The 19690-nt window shown below is 36.1% G+C and overlaps 1 protein-coding gene across 1 annotated transcript in view; it reads right to left on the reverse strand.

Moving 5' to 3' along the window:
• Window positions 1–19690, reverse strand: part of ANKRD31 (ankyrin repeat domain 31) — a 67096-nt gene that overhangs the window by 41078 nt on the left and 6328 nt on the right. Inside the window, exons 4-12 of the mRNA XM_070935825.1 lie at window positions 19187–19233; window positions 18207–18298; window positions 17297–17343; window positions 12724–13269; window positions 6097–6344; window positions 5727–5848; window positions 2684–2869; window positions 2028–2170; window positions 551–695 (exon numbers count right to left, since the gene is read on the reverse strand). Coding sequence (XP_070791926.1) covers window positions 551–695; window positions 2028–2170; window positions 2684–2869; window positions 5727–5848; window positions 6097–6344; window positions 12724–13269; window positions 17297–17343; window positions 18207–18298; window positions 19187–19233 — 1576 coding nt within the window. The remainder of the gene's footprint in view (window positions 1–550; window positions 696–2027; window positions 2171–2683; window positions 2870–5726; window positions 5849–6096; window positions 6345–12723; window positions 13270–17296; window positions 17344–18206; window positions 18299–19186; window positions 19234–19690) is intronic.

The raw sequence follows: 19690 nt of genomic DNA on the forward strand, positions 1-19690 counted from the left end.
ATTACAGAGAAGATTTTATTCTATGAGGATAAACTGAAGAGAATGACTTAAATTTAATGAGTTAATTGGAGTTAGGATGGATTTTTACACGTCTGATATACAGTATGTAATTGAAAGGAAGCTCTTGTGCTTATAAATGGGTCTGAAAATGTTTATATGCACATATATGTACACAATGCTTGAGTCATTCTTACAGTTTGTAAAATATTATTGAATTATGTTCAATTGATTTTAGAAATATTTTAAAGAAAAGTCTGAAAATGAATGTTTAAAAAAGGTTTGTCCCCTTTAAGGTATTAAATTTTGTTAATATAAATGATGACAGTATATAAAGATTAATAAGTACAAACATAAATATATATTATTTCCCACAAAAAGAAAAGAAGTAGGGATGGTTAAATTGATTGTTTTATTTAAAAAAAAGAACATATGTAATTTTGTTTCTATTTGAAAATCACTTTAGAACAAATCTTTACTTGCATTTATTTTTCAAATGTTTTTTTTTTGCAATTGTGTATTACAAGTTAATGTCATACTAGATCTTTCCTACCTGATTTTGATCTTTTACCAGAATGATCTATATAACTTTCCACAAGTTTCCTCATATGCTTGTCAGTAGCTTCTTCTAAAGCATTTTTTCCTCTTTCATTCTTGAAGAGTGGGTCAGCTCCATACCAAAGCAATAATTCTGCCACCTAGAGGTAAATACAAATGTTATAGTGTTTTCAATACTTTTCCTTTCTACTTTTCATGATACAGATTGTCACTCTTAAGACTCAATTTAAAACTTTATGACAACTGAGCAGAGAAAAGCAAAAGCTTTTTTGTGTATTCTAATTTTCTACTTGTAAAGTAAGCAAGAATGATTCTACATAAACTGTTACATTACATATTGACTAGCTAATCTGGAATAAGAGCACTGAGCTGAGCTGATATTGCATTGTTTTGTTCATTGTTCGAAAATTTTCTATGGTATAATACATACCATTGCTAGCCTCTGAATTCAGCATTATTACTATACATTTAAAAGGAAAGAGAAGGTTTCTGGCTAGGCTCCTAAAACGGTGAGAATAATTAATTATGTTTAGAACAAAATAACTTTATAAATCAACGAGTCAGATGATTAATGAGAAAATTGTTCAGAATGTTCATTTAGGGAATATGTATCTACATACATATTTTAATTAATTGTCAATTAATGGAAGTAGATTAAAGCAAAATTTGCTAAGTATTTGGAGGTGGGAAAAAGCCATGTTCAGGAATACAACTTTAGAAATGTTACAGTGCCCCCTGCTGAATAGTCACTCTAATATAGGAAAGTAGTGCCATTCACAATTGCATTGCAATAGAACTTGTAACAAGTCTTGGAGCAGAGGTATGTACTGCACAAGAGAACTTAGGCTTCCTGCATTAACATGGAGCTTTAGGATGGTTGAATTATTTCCGTATTATTCCCATAAATGGTACAAAGAATAATTCAAAACTGAAGAAAATGAAGCTTCTTTACAGTATTAGGCAGTCATAACTAATCTGGATAGTATGGCATAACAACATATTTTAGAGACCCTATCTAGCTGATAGTTCAAGACATGATCTCTTCTTCAGTTAGGATACCGCAATCGCAGACAGAAGATACATGGCATTCCCTTTCTTCACTTTACAACACAACCTCTAATCTCAATGAAAAAAGATCAACAAGACATCTATTACTTGGACCGAAACGCAGTCCATTTCCAAAATATAATGCAGCAGCCACAGAGACATCACAGTGTGCTACACTCCCACTTAATGCAATAGGGAAGCTCAGAAAATGCTGTATTTTTAAGTTTCTGCAAATTAGAAGCTGAATCTTATGGCAGAGAGAAATATATGTTTACTAGGAAGTATATAAACTCAATTTATCTGGAAAACACTACATTTGGGATGTTAGTTCTTAATTACTGTAAGCATAAGGAAACATGCAGTGTGACGTGCTGAAGCATCATGTAAAATATTTTGTAAAATACTTTCAGGGATAGAAATTATACCTTGTAATGACCTTCTTTAACAGCATCATGTAATGGTGTTACTTGCTCATATCCTTTACAATTAACATCAGCTCCTGCTTTTAAAAGTTCATTTGATATTTCAAAACAACCGGCCAAACTGGACTCATGTAACGGGGTCCAACCTATAGAGGTGAAAAATACATTATTTTTTCCAAGAGGACCAAAGTCATTATTACATAATTATTTTATACTGACTTAATTTCCATTCCAGTACAATATAGATACTTAAATATTCCCATCAATTTCAAAAAAAATATGTCTGTTTAACATTAGATTCATTTAAGTGTTGTTATGAAGTCCAAGTTTTACTTAGCCACTCAACTTGTTCATTCATTTTGAAACAAAGCAAGATACTCCCATTTATTCCAAAATATGTCAGAATGTATAATTACAGGGAGAACAATCTGCTTGTCTGCCTGTCTGTCTGTTTGCCTACCTATATTCTGTTTTTACTTATAGTAACTTTTAAAGTCTTGCAGGAAAGTTTACATCTACAGAAACTATTATTCCAGTTTGAAGCTGAACACCAGAGTTTCACTGAACAAAATGATGCCTGGTGTTTATGAACATTCAATTAAATAAGATTGATTCTGTAATTTTTATAAAACTAAATTTATGTTGGATATTGTACTTACCTGCATAGTCCTGGGCATTAACATTTGCACCAGCTTTTATCATTGCACATACACCATCTAGGTCATCTTCTGTAGCAGCTCTATGCAACAATGTCTGACCAAAACCATCTCTTCTGTTGATTACAGACAGTGAAATGTAATTACCTGAGGAATCATTGGAGTAACAATTAAAAATGGTCTGCTTTCCTAAGAAATAAAATAAAAATGGAACAAATGAAAAAAAATTAATGGCATTAAATGGCATGAATCATGTGTGTTTTTGTTTTAGAAATGTGTAAAGCTGTAACAGTTCTCCTGCTTCTAATTTGTTATGCAAACTGTAACAAGAAATGTAATTGACATTTTATATTTGCATAGGACATGGTTAAGCAGCACAACTCATGTCTCTCAGTAGACTGTTGTAGTTCCAAACAAAGTTTTTATTATGCAATCATCTTGCCTTCTTAATACATTTTAAAGCAGAAACAAACAAAATGGTTTTCTATTTGGACACCTACCATATTTTTCATTATTTTATATTTTGTGTCCAAAACGTCTTATGGAAGAACTCTGCTAGATAACACCAAGAGTTACTGACTTTCCATCAGTAAGGAATTAAAACTACTTGCTTACTTGCACATTGAGAAATTGTCACAGAGTAGGTATTAATATATAAAATTATATAGTAATATATAAAATTAAAAGGACATATACTAAATAAAGCATCAACTGATGTTATTCATATATCTGATAATATGCTAAGTGAAGCCTACAAGAGAACAGAGGAATATGGTGGCTGGGATTAAAAAACTTTTGTTAATGCTGTGTTTTTAACTCCCCAAATCAATGAGCTGCAAACAGAGCTAATTCTGAAGTAGAATGTGACAAGTCGCCGCAGCCAACCTGCCGTGGCCAACTCACCACAGTCAACTTGCCACAGCCAACTTGCCACGGGATAACTCATCACAGCCAACTCACTGCGGGACAATTTAACAATTCAATTTAATTATTTAAAATAAAAAAAAAAGTATCTTAATTTTTGTTAGTCATATTTCATTCTGTCCCTCCTTTAGCATTCTTTCTTTAATGATTCTATTCCACCATTTCTTTGATATTAGTGTAACTCTTGTCCCCCAGTGAGTTGTCTCACAGCAAATTGGCTGTGGCACATTGTCATTGATTCTGAGAATGTGGCCCCCTATAGACAAACTGCAATTGTGAACTGAAAACCATACATCTCACTCCAACACTGGTAAACGTTTTATCTAATCATATAATTTATCGTATTTTTGGGACTATAAGATGCACCTTAATTTTTGGGGAGGAAAACAAGAAAAAAAGAATTCTGCCTCTGTCTACCAGCATCAGGATCAGCGGTGTCCTCACTTCCACTCGGATTTTGATAACGAGTAGCACAGATCTTTTTATCCATTTAAAACAAACCCTATCACTCTACACGCATTTAACTGGAGTGGGTGGGGTGGGGAGGGGAATGATTTTCATGGGGGAAGAAGAGGGACTTGGCACCGAAGGCTCCAATCTCAAGACACCCCCCCCCCGTCTTCCTACCTATAGCCTGGCTTTCTCTCAGCAAGGCCCGATAGAGATGCAGCACTTCAGTCCTCCTGGACACTGCCATCTCGTAAACAGGGTGCCAGGCTTCCAAGAAAGCCCCCTGCGCCTTTGCTGCCTCGGTCAGAACCTGATTCCGGAAGTGGCCCGGAGAAGCACAGAGGTCGGGACTTGGTTGGCGAAGCGGGTGCTGTGCAGGGGGTGTAAGGCATGGCACTGCCACCCAAAAACACTGTTGCCGCAGTCTCCGCTACCTGGAGATCTCCGCTGCCTCCATGATTCTAAAAACAGGACGTGCGGAGGCAAAAAAAAGACCATCGTGTTTTTGGGCGGTTCCATGGCAACAGTGTTTTCGGGTGGCAGCACCTTGCCCTACACCTCCTGCACAGCCCCCGAAAACACTGTTGCCCAATTGAGTCCCGACCTCCATGCTTCCCCAGGCCGCTTCTGGAATCAGGGTCCGACTGGGGCAGCAAAGGCGCAGTGGGCTTTCTGGGAAGCCTGGCACCATGTTTACAAAATGGCAGTGTCCAGGAGGACTGAAGTGCTGCATCTCTATTGGGCCTTGCTGCAAGAAAGCCAGGCTTTCAACATCTACGGCTATAGATAGGAAGACAGAGGCGTCTCGAAAGTGGAGCCTTCGGTGCCAAGTCCCTCTTCTGCCCCCATGAAAATCATCCCCCACCTCCTCCAGTTAAATGCGTGTAGAGTGATATGGTTTGTTGTAAATGGACAAAAAGATCTCTGCTGCTCGTTATCAAAATCCGAGTGGAAGTGTGGATCCCCGCCTGGCACCACCGGAAAATGCAACACGCAGGGGCTGACAACCTCCGGCGGGTGGGAGCAGCGGGTGGGAGGGGTTACATTTGGTGTATAAGACGCACCCAGATTTTCATCCACTTTTCATCCACTTTTTACTCCGAAAAATACGGTATCTGGACTGGTCTTGTGTGTCTTTGGCTAAATATGGATTAAATGCAGATTATGAGAATTTACCATTAAGATTTGATGAGAAAGGATTAGATAAAAAGTTTGCCAGTGTAGGAGTGTGATGTATGATTCTCAGAACACAACTACTGTACAGTATGTCTATAGTGGGCCACACTCCCACTACTAAACTTTTTATCTAATCATACAAATTATCTAGACCAGTCTTGTGTGTCCTTGGATAAAGGATTAAGTGCAGATGGTGAGAATATACCATTCAGATTTGATGGAAGATGACATATCAAAGCACGCTATAATCTGAAAGCATTTATGCTGATTGCTTTTCAAACTCACTTTGGAAAAATAAATCTTCCTTTGTCTTAATGAAATTCTACTTTTAATTTAAACCATTTCCTCCAAAACAATGCAAACTTTAAAAAAATATTCACATTTCAATACAAAGTTGTACATTGTAATATGAACTCATATACTTTGCCACAGTAACATATTAAAAAAAAGTGAATTGCCTTCTAGCTATAAACAGACCATCAAAAACAATACTTACTGGTTTTCTTGGCAATCCTCTGGCTCTTCCTCACTTGCTCAATTTTGGTATTTACATCTGAAGATGAGCAATGGTATGTGCAAATTCCCAGTTGCAAAGATTCATTTTCTTTATCATTAAATCTGCCGACAAATAAATGGTTTGAAATTACAAAACATATTTTGAAAGCGCCTCAAAACTTTTTCTTGCAATTAATTAAAATGGGAATTCCTCTAGAAATTATTTAGAATTACCAAGGTTTAAACTTGTCTAAATTTTAAACTGGAATTGTACATTTTAAGTACCCTAAACTGGATATATAAAAATAAAATTGCCTTCTCCAAAGTAAAAATACTTAATAATATTCCATTTATTTAACCAATTATTATACCTGTGCATCCTCTGATGCGTTCCTTCTAAAAATGGTTGGCACTCAGAAGTAGCATCTATATAATTTATAATAACACTCTTTCTTTGGTGGTCTGATTTCTTTAATGTATATGAAGTTCCTTCAAAGAGATGCTCACATGAATGAATGTCTTTTAAACTGCATTTTCCTTTTTTAGATGGTCTGTCAGAACAATCAATTTTTTGAGGATCTGGATGACACAATCGATGCATACATTGTTCATAATCAATCTATGAAAAATCAATTGAAAAATGTTTCAAAAATTCGTAAGAATTTAAAATATTGACAGTTCCAATAATAATTTTTTTTCTATAGCTTTAAAAATAAAGGATTTTTAAAAATAAACCTGGCAAATTGGTAAGGAAAACAACTTTACAAATGCAGCTAGTTGAATAGCTATCTTTTTTGCAGTTATTAAAAAGATTCTCAGTCTTAGGAACATAGATTATGATATGACATTAGCCGATTCTGAAAGTTTACAAAACAAATTTCTTCTAGAAATCCATTCATGCATTTAAATTCATTTAACTCCAGTTTGCAAAAACTGACGCAAGCAAATTTGTTATCACAGTGCTATTTGTGAAATGTCTTAATGTTCTTTCATTCTGACTATATTATTAATAGGAAAATGTAGCTATTTGGACTCACAAATGAAAAGAATGTAGACACATTCACTGTTTCTGTCAGTGCCATCCTAAAGAAGCTGCATATCCCAGGTCAGATTTCAATAACTACATATCCCTAGATGCCAAAAATGTATTCCAGCAAAATGACATGTCAATTTTCTTGACCCATTTAAGGAAAGTAACATAATCAACTGGTTTGTCCAGTTTTTAAAACAATTTTACCGACCATAACTTTGCCTAGAAACATGTACAAAACCAGTTATTAACTTCACATTTGTAAGTTATGTCAGTAACAATATTTAGGGGACCCTTTGCGGTTACCATTCTTCCTCATTCTCTAGACAAAACCAAGCTGGAGGAAATCTCCTTTCAAGTTATGTTGCAAGTAGTAGTTCAGCAAAGTAATTCTTAACCTTTTATGTTTTAAGCCTCACCATTACTCAATTGAAGAACCTGGGCCCCAGCCATTATAGAATACGATTTTTTGTAAGACATACAATACTGTTATTATATTAATCATTCACACTAAAGTTTAAAGATTTAACTAAAATTTCTACAATCATCTCAACTACATCTGAGTTTGAGTAGTTCTGGTACATATGCTGCAGATTTGAAAACTAATGTTTCAGCAGATGGTCAAACAGGATATTTTTCTTTATTGGAAGCAAAAATATGGTAGAAAAAATAAGCAGAACAAAGCTTTTAGAATTCTTTCTAACCTTTTTACCAAGTCATAAGAGGCATCTATATTTTTTCTGCCTAACAAAGTTAACATGTTGCAACTGTTTGCAGGTGTCTGTTCTCCCCTCATTTGCACCTTTTTGTGTTTATGCTTATGTGCCCTGAGCAGCATTGGGTAGGCTACATAGTCTTTACTCTGGATCACATCTCCAAGATGGAGCAAGCTCTAGAAGGCAATAGTCAATAATATTCTGAAGCACTGATAAATTGTCTCTCCCTTAGGGAAGCACCGGGGATTTATTTTTCTGAAATTTTCCCCACAGCAACCAGCCAGACCAATCAAATAATTTCATACCCTGAAAATCAGATCTGGCTATGTAAATTCTCAGATCCACAAATTATGCTTCCTTTCTTTCAAAAACCCATTATTTGTCTCCAAAGTTCTGCTTGTATTAGTACAATTGTACTTCAATGAAGTGATTAAAATCAAATTTCTGATTATAAAGTGAGCTCGTCCTAAAAAATTCTTCTATGATCATGGAGATCATTTAGAAAATAAAATATTCTTTTCATAAACACTGAACACATACATGCATTAAAAGATTATTTTACTTCAATTTATTTATTTAAGACTTGAACTGTCTGCTATGAATACTTTACATGTTCTGAATGTCTCAGCAACTGGGAGCACTCAACAAATCCTGTTTGGCATAGGAGCTACATTAGATTGATAATAAATAATACTTTTACTGCATTAGACAGGAGTCCACCAGAGAATATTTGGACCTAGCACCAGATTGGAGAGACAAAATTAATATCTGAAGATTTTATAGAGTTGCCAGGTGTCCACTATTTGAGCGGACAGTCTGCTTTTTTCACATTATGTTCACTATTTTTTTTCACAAAATAGTGGACATTTTTTTTATTCAAAAGATTTATGATGAAATGGTACGTAATCTAAAGCTGTACAGTCTAAGAGAATAAGGATAGGAGAATCGCATTTTGTCTTTTTTTTCATAAGTTAGAATGAGACAAAGATCGAATATCCATTGAACTCGATTCTCCAAAAAAATTAATGAGATTAAAATAAAAATATATTATAAAATTATGTACAGTTCACATTTTTAAAATGTATTGTAGCTTGTGTCGACTGACATAAAATGGCGTCGAGTGATGAGAGTGACAGCAGCGAGATTTTGAATTCTTTAAAACGAAAGAGAGGAGTGTGCAAATACACCAAAGACTGGGAAGCTACTTTTGCATGGATTACCAACAATGAAACCAACAGAACAAATACAACGGCCTACTGTAAATTGTGTCAGAAATCGTTCACAATTGAATATAATAGTATAAAAGCTGTCACACAGCATGCAAGCACAAAAAATCATTTAGATAAGGAGAAAATAGCTTCCAGCAACAAGCGAATCAATTCGTTTTTCATTGTTAAAGACTCCTCTTTCAATGAGAAAGTGACTGTAGCTGAAATGGCTGAAACTTACCATGGGATCAAACACCATATTTCTTTCCTGGCTCAAGATTGTGGTATTAAGTTAATGAAGCAAATTTTTGATGATTCAGAAATTGTAAAAAAGATGTCTTGTGGAAGAACCAAATCATCAGCTATTGTCAATGAGGTTTTGTATCCTTTTTCTATTGGGTTAGTTCTCAATGATCTTAAAACTGGAATTCCATTTTCTCTCTCCACTGATGCATCAAACAAGGGAAATCGCAAAATGTATCCCGTTGTTGCACAATATTTTACTTGTGAAGAAGGACTGTGTGTGAAAGTTTTAGACTTTTATGAGGATTCTTTCGAAGATTCTACATCAATAAAAAAATCAGTTGTGTCGAATTCTTAGTGATAACAAATTGGAAATAAATAATGTTTCAGCTTACTCAGCAGATAATGCATCAGTCAATTATGGAGTGAACAAATCTGTTTACCAAAAATTATTGCTGGAAAATGACAATATTGTAGCTGCTCATTGCAATAATCACATTTTACACAACAGTGCAAAAAAATACATTAAAGCAGTTATCTTTTGATATCGAAAATGTAGTGCTGAAGGTTTTTGCCGAATTTTCGAATTCTGCAAAGAAACGAGAAGAGTTGAAATCATTTTTTGAGTTTTGCGAGTCAGAATTCCATGAAGTTTTGCGCTATGTTCCAACACTTTGGTTAAGTTTGTTTAAAGCGGTCGAAAGACTTCTTTTAAACTGGATACCTCTAAAATCATATTTTATTTCTCTTGGATCTGATGAGTGCCATAAGGTTATCTGGAACCTTATTTCGAATCAGGAAAATGAACTCGCAAAGGCGATGAACCAACAATTTCAGAATTGTATTTATATTTCACGCACTTCTTCATGTCAATAATGCAAGACACCCTACTGAAGCTGGAAAGTAAGAAAATTCTTGCACGTGATCTTCACATTATCATGTGTAAGCTACGTGATTCTTTGCAAAATAAATATGATGAGCAGTTTTTTGGAATGAAAGTTTTATTTGCCTTACGTAAAAAACATTTGCCTGAGAATGCCGTGCAAAAGTTCAAGAAAGAAGCCATCAACGTGTATCAAAGAGCCATTGCGTACCTAGAAAAGTGATATAATTTCACCGATTCAGTATATGAGACGCTAAATTGTTTCAATCTAATTGATCGCAATAATCCTCCAACTTTAGAAGAAATGACAAACATCTGGTTATTATCACCGTGGTGAGAAGAACTTCCACCCAACACTCTCTTCGATGAAATTTCTGCCTTAGAAGAAGTTTATGTTCATCTGCTGGGCGATTCATCCCTTGATTAAGTGGATGTAATTTTTCAAGAAAGAGCCAGCTCCAAGTTTACTGAAACTGTTCCAGTATTGTGCATCAATTCCGGTATCAAATGCAAACGTTGAACGAATTTTCAGCGTCATGGGAAATTTGGGACTGACGAACGTAACCGACTGCTTGTACCATCAGTTCGAAGTGAACTTTGTATATTTTTTAATATTTCTCAATGTTGTACTGAAATTAAAGAATTATTCCTTAAACACAAAGAAAATAAAATAAAAATAAAAAATAAAAAATACGCACGACAGCAAAGTAAAATGTAATTTAATATTTTACATATTATTATAATATATTTGATGTTTTGAATTTTAAGTAAAGTTTTGAAGTGATTATTTTAATACGTGTTAAAATGTTTGTAAGAAAATATATAATTTAATTGTAATTTTTTTTTTATTTTTTTACTACTTAAACCCCCTCCCCCCCCCCCCCCGCTTGTCCGCTATTTTTTGGAAGCAGACCTGACAACCCTACTGAAGCAAGCCAGTAATTATTTTTGTACTGTTTTCCAGAAAAATGCAGAGATTTGTTCATTAAATCACAAGGAATTGAACTCAAAGGAGCCTGCATCTTTATATATTTTCAAGGACAGTCTTTCTTTATATGATATTCTTTACCCAGAGATGTCAGGAATTGAATCTGAGAAATTATGCAAAACAAGTTTGCAATTACAAGATTTGGCCATTTTTTTGCATTTCCTGTAGTACTTGAAAATATTTTTTTTTAAGATATCTTAGCCATGACATTATACTGTACATAATAGCAATGAGGGTTTCCTCTTCTCCATTAAATTTCCTGCTGACAGATGAAGGAAAAAGTTGTTAAACCAGACTTGCCCCTATGTTCCTGTTATAAACATAAAGTTTGGGCATGCTTTGTTTTGTTTTAAGAATATATAACTTATTATCAGTTTCTCAACATGGAACAATGTTAGACTTATAAAGAAAGCCTCTTCAATTCCAACTATATTCTACTTTGGAAAACAAAGGGATATATAGTATAATTCACTATACAGATAATCCTTGATTTACAACAGTTCATTTAGTGACTGTTCAAAGTTACAACAGCACTGAAAAAAGTGACTTAAGACCATTTTTCACACTTACAACCACTGCAGCATCCTCTTGGTCACATGTTCAAAATTCTGATGGTTGGCAACTGGTTCATATTTATGACAGTTGCTGTGTCCTGAGGTCATGTGTCCTGAGCTTTTGTGACCCCTTCTGACAAGCAAAGTCAATGGGGAATCCAGATTCACTTTACATCCATGTTACTAACTTAACAAATGCAATGATTCACTTAACAACTGTGGCAAGAAAAGCCATAAAATGGGACAAATATTAGAAACATAATATTTTGTAGTTTTGTTAACTTAGTAACATAAATTTTGGGCTTAATTGTGGTCATAACTCGAGGACCACCTATACCATTATGCTACTTTAGAAATCTATTCACAAGACTTTAGATCAAAGCTTTTGTGGAAAATATAATGATACAATACATCAATTAATATAATGGAAAAGTCTTTAAAACATTTTTTATTTCAAACTTAATTTGTGTATGCATAAGCAGATTTTAAAAACATGACTTTACCAAATTTTAAATATGTGGTCCTCAGGTTATTATGGCATTTTTGTTTGGGATTGCCATTGCTAAGTGATGCATTTGTAAATGGTGGCATCATATGAATGCATTCCTCAGTGACTGCAATCCTGACAGGTGTTGTATGAATGCATGAATGCATTCCTCAGTGACTGCAATCCTGACAGATGTTGTAATCTCAGAATGGTGCAAGTCATAAAGTGGGAAGAGGCAAAACTCGCAGGTAAGGAGGATGGTGTGTGTGTGTGTGTAGGTGTTGTGGGGGAAGCTGCAGGCAGTTGTTATAGAGCAAAGACAGATAGGGAGGTATGGGTGGGCGCACAGAATGGAATGCAGATAGACAGGGGTGATACGGAATTAGAGCCCTGGGATTTCATACTGTATAGTGAAGCTCTTCAGGAGAAAAAGAAACAGGAGCGACTTATGGGGATAACTTGCAATTTTTCCAAGTATGTGGCCAAATTAATAAAGGAACCAGGGCATATAGAATAACTTTAGCACATTTAATTTAAATGAATGACTCTAACAGATTAGTTTAACATATTGCTTATGCGTTTCCCTTCTCTGTCCCTTCTCAACCCTTTATGAGTTTATGAGAGAAGATGGAGACTAAATTCCCAACCCCCAAGAGACATTTTGGCACAACCCAAGGAGGGGTCTGAAAAAACAACAACCAGATTTAGCCAGTAACTCGTGAAATAACAAGTTATAATGTTTTTAAAAAATTGAACATCAATTAAAACATACATTACTGATCTTAGAATATAAACTTGTGAACATAGCTGTAAAAAATGTTTCCTATTAACACACTCACTCTCTCTCTGTATGTATCTCACTCTCATATGTATGTATGTATTTACGTACGTGTTCGCCTGAAGTGCATGACATCTTGGCTATCATTAAAGCTTCTGGTTCTTCATGGCATTGTGAATGAGATTTCAAATCTGTTTCTATTATTTCTGTGGCATCATCATCTGTCTGTTCGGGTGTTAGCTGCTTCTCTGTTGTGCTTGATCCAGTTCTGTCTTCTACTGCTACTATAGATTCTGTCAAGGCGTTTAGAGCTGTGAGAAGTTCTTCTGGCAAAGTATTACTCTCCTCATTTACAGTTGTATCTATAGAAAAATTATTATTCTGATACTCTAACGTGTCAGACATTTGGTTGGTTACAAATTCATCAAGTGGTTTTATTACATGTTTCACTCCAAACATTTCAGTTGCCATACTATTTATTGTCTCATTAGATGCTATTGCTTCATGAAATTGACCATTATCTGCTGCATCACTCTTGCCACTGATCATTTCAACACTTTGGAAAGCCATTGATGTTTCTGGGTATTTTGGCACATCATTTGAGAATGGCTTTACTACATTCATATTTGAGAGAAGACTTTCTTCAAGAGAATCATCCTAAAAATAAAATTAAAATGTCATGGTTACAATAAAAAAGAACTCACATTATTTCTATAAAGATATTATTTAGTATAAATTTAATTACTTTTTGGTATTTTATCATTTTTATTACCATTTTGAACACATTCAATACAAGTTAATGTAATGGTAATTAAGGATGCTTTTTTACAAAACATTTTATGCTGCCACAACATAATGACCTAAAATTTCCAGTAGTTTCTATTTATGAACTTTAGTTGACTTCTCTGAGAAATTATGGAAGATTATCTAAGATTTCATCCATCATATCTACAAAAATAATCATTTCATTCTTAACATAATTTTTCTAGAGAGATTGATTCCCATAAAGAAGCTTGATAAGTGCATCTAATTCTTTAATATCAATATCTTAATTAATTTTAATATATAATTCCAAATAGGACAATCTAATGCCCATTTATTATAGTGGACTACACCAAAGTTCTTGGGGTGGGGGGAAAATAGGAAACATGTACTAAAAGTTAGGAATAAAAATCTGGGTACTCATTAAATAGATATATGAAACCTCGAAAATTCAGTTTGTTTTACTGTCCATTTAACAGAACAATTTTTGAGTCTAGCATTTTTTTGATGGATATTTTGAGATTGAAAAAAAAGATCAACATACCAAAAGGGTAGAAGAAGCTATATAAAGTATAGTTGAGATATCATTGGCAGCTTCTTTTAACTTTTAATAAGCCTGGTATGTGCCAGCAGTTGTGAATATTTGCAAAGAGCCTTACTCCTTTTTCTTCAATGCCTTCTAGCATGACTATATGACACATAAAATTGCTGCCTTGTACATCAAAAAAATACTTTTCTCCTTGGAATTTAAGGGAAGGGGGGATGAATTTTGTTGTGCAATGTATTTCTTTGAATGAAAACCTCAAATTTTTCTACTCTTATTGCATCATCAGATAATCGCCCAGCCGCCCTGTTTAGGGTGACCCGCTCTCTGCTCCATCAAGAGACGCGGGAAGACCCCTTGGAGGGTAGAGCTGAGGATTTTGTACAATATCTGTATGACAAAATTGCTCAGATTCGTGAACAGCTAGACTCTGACTGGATTGATCCAGAGGAGATGACAGGGGCAGGTCCTGAGAATATTATTTGGGAAGAGTTTGATCCTGTGACTCCCGAAAACGTGGACAGGATACTGAACAGACTAAATGCGACCACATGTTTATTGGACCCGTGTCCATCCTGGTTGGTACTGGCCTCCTGGGAGGTGACGCGAGGCTGGCTCCAGGAGATTATAAATGCTTCTTTGAGTGAGGGTGTCTTTCCCACCGTCTTGAAAGAGGCGGTGGTGAGGCCCCTCCTCAAGAAGCCCTCCCTGGATCCATCTGTATTAGCAAATTATCGTCCTGTCTCCAACCTTCGCTTTGTTGCAAAGGTTGTTGAGAGTGTGGTTGCACGACAACTGCCTCAGTACCTGGATGAATCGAATTATCTAGATCCGTTCCAGTCGGGATTCAGGCCCGGGTACAGCACAGAGACAGCATTGGTCGCATTGGTTGATGATCTCTGGAGGGCTCGGGACAGGGGTTGCTCCTCTGTCCTGGTCCTACTAGACCTCTCAGCGGCTTTTGATACCATCGATCATGATATCATGCTGCACCGGTTGGAAGGGTTGGGGGTGGGGGGCACTGTTCTACAGTGGTTCTCCTCCTTTCTCTCTGACCGGTCGCAGTCTGTGTTGACAGGGGGGCAGAGGTCGACCCCGAGGCCCCTTATATGTGGGGTGCCACAAGGATCGGTCCTCTCGCCCCTTCTATTCAACATTTATGTGAAGCCGCTGGGTGAGATCATCCGTGGTTTTGGGGTGAAGTACCATCAGTACGCTGATGACACCCAGCTGTACATCTCCACCCCAGACCACCCCAATGATGCCCTCGAGGTGATGTCCCGGTGCCTGGAGGCCGTACGGATCTGGATGGAGAGGAACAAACTCAGACTCAACCCATCCAAGACCGAGTGGCTGTGGTTTCCGTCGTCCCGATATAGTCAGTTGGCGCCATCTCTGACTATTGGGGGCGAGTCGTTGGCCCCCACAGATAGGGTTCGCAACTTGGGCATCCTCCTGGACTCACGGCTGTCTTTTGAAGAGCATATGACGGCCGTAGCCAGGAGGACTTTTTATCAGGTTCGCCTGATTCGCCAGTTGCATCCCTTTCTGGATCGGGACTCGTTACGCACGGTCACTCACGCCCTTGTCACCTCACGCCTGGATTATTGTAATGCTCTCTACATGGGGCTCCCCTTGAGAAGCACCCAAAGGCTCCAACTGGTACAGAATGCGGCCGCGCGGGTGGTAATGGGAGCGATGTGGCGCTCTCATGTAACCCCCCTCCTGCGCGAGCTGCACTGGCTCCCAGTGGTCTTCCGGGTGCGCTTCAAGGTTTTGGTTACTATCTTTAGAGCGCTCCATGGCTCAGGACCAGGGTACTTACGAGACCGCCTCCTGCCACCAATAGCCTCTCACCGACCAGTTCGCTCCCATAGAGAGGGACTTCTCAGGGTGCCGTCGGCCAAACAATGTCGACTGACGGCCCCCAGGGGGAGAGCCTTTTCTGTGGGGGCACCTACCATCTGGAACGGGCTTCCCCTGGAGTTACAAAACATCCAAGACTTACGCATATTTCGCCGTGCCCTGAAAACATTTCTATTCCAACAAGCTGGTCTGGCCTAACTCTCCCTTTTTAATTGGCTTTTAAACTGGCTTTTAAATTGGGTTTTAAACCTCTTTAGATAAATTTGGATGTTTTTAATCTTTGAGCCTAAATTACTTAATCTGTTTCTTAATAGTTTTTAACTTCTATATGTATTTGTATTTATTATGGCTGTTCACCGCCCTGAGTTCTTCGGGAGTAGGGCGGTATACAAATATGAAAAATAAATAAATAAATAAATAAATAAATAAATAAATAAATAAATAAATAAATAAATATGCATGCTAAGTATGGGTAAGGTGAATAAGTAATCTCAAATACTTTGGATTTGAAAATTTACTTCACTAGAACTTCTTTCTTTTTTTTTCACAATTTTTACCCTGTGGAACCAGGGTATTAATTTGTAGATCACCCTAAAATAGTTGTTTGGCAACAGTGCCTAAATTTTAAAAAGTTGTAGTAACAACTATAATTTACATTGTAACTCTATTAATTGGAGTATTTCCAATTAATATTTCCAAAGTTCTTCGGGCTAAAATCATATACTAGCTGGGTTTTTCATTTAGAAAGCTCTGTAAATATTTCATATTATATCCATAAGTATGGCATATTTATTATTTTGTATTACGGCAGAAATTTTGGATAATGATGTCAGTTGTAGGTTTTTATGCTAATCCAGTATAACAAGAGCAATGGAAGGGCTGTAGAAAATTACATGAGTTTATTTTAATGGCTACATGGATTACTTGATGGTTTCAATGTATTACAATTTGTAGCAGTATATAAAACTTTTCAAAGCATTGCTTCAAAAGTAAAATTCTATTTTACTAGGCACTAAATTATGTGAGAAGGGACACGGTGGCTCAGTGGCTAAAACACTGAGCTTGTCGATCGAAAGGTCGGCAGTTCAGCAGTTCGAATCCCTAGTGCCGCGTAACAGGGTGAGCTCCCGTTACTTGTCCCAGCTTCTGCCAAACTAGCAGTTCGAAAGCACCTAAAAAATGCAAGTAGGACCACCTTTGGTGGGAAGGTAACAGCGTTCCGTGCGCCTTTGGCATTTAGTCATGCCGGCCACATGACCATGGAGACATCTTCAGACAGCGCTGGCTCTTCGGCTTTGAAACGGAGATGAACACCTCCCCCTAGAGTCAGGAACGACTAGCACATATGTGTAAGGGGAACCTTTACATTATGTTATGTGACGTATAGGATGTCTCTGGTCTGTGTAAAAATATTGTTCTTCAACTAAAGATTTGTACTAATTTATAAATGTTTAATTGAAGAATGCAAATGTAATTACTTATTTACAAGCAGAAAACCATTAACAGACTTACATTTTGGTGTGACATCTCGGGAACTCTGGGCATTTTAGATTCTAAACCTAGAAAAATAACAAACAAGAATACTTTAAACTTCTCTGAGTAAGACTACTTTAGATTTTATCATTATATGTATTTTTAAAAACATTTTTTAAACCTAAGATTTAATTTGCTTTCTGCATTATTTCAAATCCAGGGTGAAGATGGATTTTTATTATCCACCACTGTTTCTTTAACTCAGGAAGTCCAAGTCCAACTGTAATATTAAAGATCTTTCTGCAAAATGCATAGTTGAATTCAATATATAATACAACTTATTTTTCTGAAAGTAGAACAGAACACCATCTATAACACAATTTCTAAAATTTCAACTGTCAAAACAAGAGAGGGGGGCATAGTGCAAATCCTGTCAGCCAAGGAATTTCAGCTGGCAGAATCCAGAAGAACCTCCTCTGCTATGGCTCTTGCCCTCTGGAACATCCCCGAGGTGAGACTGAGTCCCATCCTTCTGATGTTTTGAAAGCGCCTCAATTCCTGGCTCTGACGGATGGCTTGGGGATCCAATGGGGGATCTTCATACTGGAGGTGGTTGACTAGATAAAAATCAATTGCCATCTCCTTCCTGGCTCCCCCCCCCCATGCGTCCAGCTTCCATCTTTGCCATCTTGTCTCCTTGATTTTATCTGTTAATGTTTTTATTTGCTGTGTTTTCATAATGGATTTTAATGTTATTAGCAACCCAGAGCCATTGGATACAAGATGGGAGGCAAATAAATTTTATAAATAAATAAGTAAATAAAACATAGTTCCTTATTTTGTTATATTGTGCTTCAAAACAAATACACATTCCCATGTTTATATAATTTCTGTTCTTTGTAGGTAGATAATACCTATAGTCATGTTAAACTTCACTGTAAAAGCCTACCAATGCATTTATATTCTCCATGAACAGTTGCTGCTGATACACAATCAAACTGACCAATATTTGTGGCATTGACAGCATTGCTTAATTCAATCCTAGATTAAAAAAAAATTCTGATTAAAGTAAACAAATTTTTGCAATGATTTTAGGTCTTAAAACTCAAGACTTTATATATAATTATATGCAGAGTGGAGATAATTATGCATCTAATTATGCATCTATAGGAACTATTGCATTTATTTTCTTACTAAATGTCAACACATTTTCTCCATTATCAAATTAAGCAATGTCTAGTCATTAAAATTCCATGATCAAGGGTAGCCAGCCTCTAAATACAAGATACCGAGGGTGTGTGTGTGTAAATTTCAACACTTATCGCTTTCCTGGCGTGCTTATCAACTTCCCAGAAGGTTCTGGTTTCACTTATTTTATTAAAAACAGACTAAATAGCAGCTGCTGAAGGGGAGTAGTGAAAGATAGTTACTGCAGGCAGGATCAAGCAATAAATGAAGGAGGAAAAGGGAAAGGAAGAAAAAAAGAAAAAGGAAGTTACTGAGTTGAGTTTATGATATTTTATGGGCCACAGGAACTTCCAGCCCTTCTGTCTCCCAACCCTTCTACATCCACTTTAAAACATATATGGTATTGTCCTCAAGATAATATCGCTACTTCCAGATAAAGAAGATTTGAATATCAGAATGTACAGGCATGTGTACACCTACTATTGTTTATATTCGAGTTTATTACAACCTTTAGTGCTCCATGGTATAAAGTACAGCGTGTCATATTAGAATATATTGGATGAAGGTGTGTTTAAGCCAGAACACCACCCCCATACTATAAATTCTATATACAAAGAAGAACAGAGAGAGACAGAGATCAATGATGCTACTTCTTAGCTGGATGCTGCAACCCATTAACAACATAGGTGGCAACTGAGCACTTGCAAAATCAGTTATAGTTCTCAGAGATATTATATTTACGGGAGCAGAGATTGAGATTCTTCCTTTTCATTAATCTCTTGATATGGCTGGAAGAAAAAAAGCAAATTAGTTCAGAAAACAATAAATAATAAATTAACAATCCCACTGACATTTATATAACAGTGAATTATACTGAAACCAGTGAAAGTTATTCCAATTACCTTATTTTTCAACTTTAGTACAAGCAGTAACTGAATTGCATATTTCATAGGATATAATGTCTGCAATTTAAGTTGATAACTTGTCTAAAACTCAGTTAGAATAAGTCATTAAATTATAAACATATTTGCTAAAAACATAGGATCCAGGCTTCTCTATACATTAATTCCCAGATAAGCCACACTTACATGGAATCTAATACGAAAAATTATATCTCATATTGATAATATTTGTATCCAAATTTATACCTTGCATAATATATCTTCAGTGCACATATGTTTCTATTTCCTATTTTTCAAAAATAGAAAAATATCTTTATGTGGCTATTTTATGTACCTATGTAGT

Source organism: Pituophis catenifer, unplaced genomic scaffold (assembly GCF_029215685.1).
Source record: "Pituophis catenifer annectens isolate HBS135680 unplaced genomic scaffold, rPitCat1.0.hap2 SCAF_2, whole genome shotgun sequence".
In the NCBI taxonomy this organism is placed as follows: Eukaryota; Metazoa; Chordata; class Lepidosauria; order Squamata; family Colubridae; genus Pituophis; species Pituophis catenifer.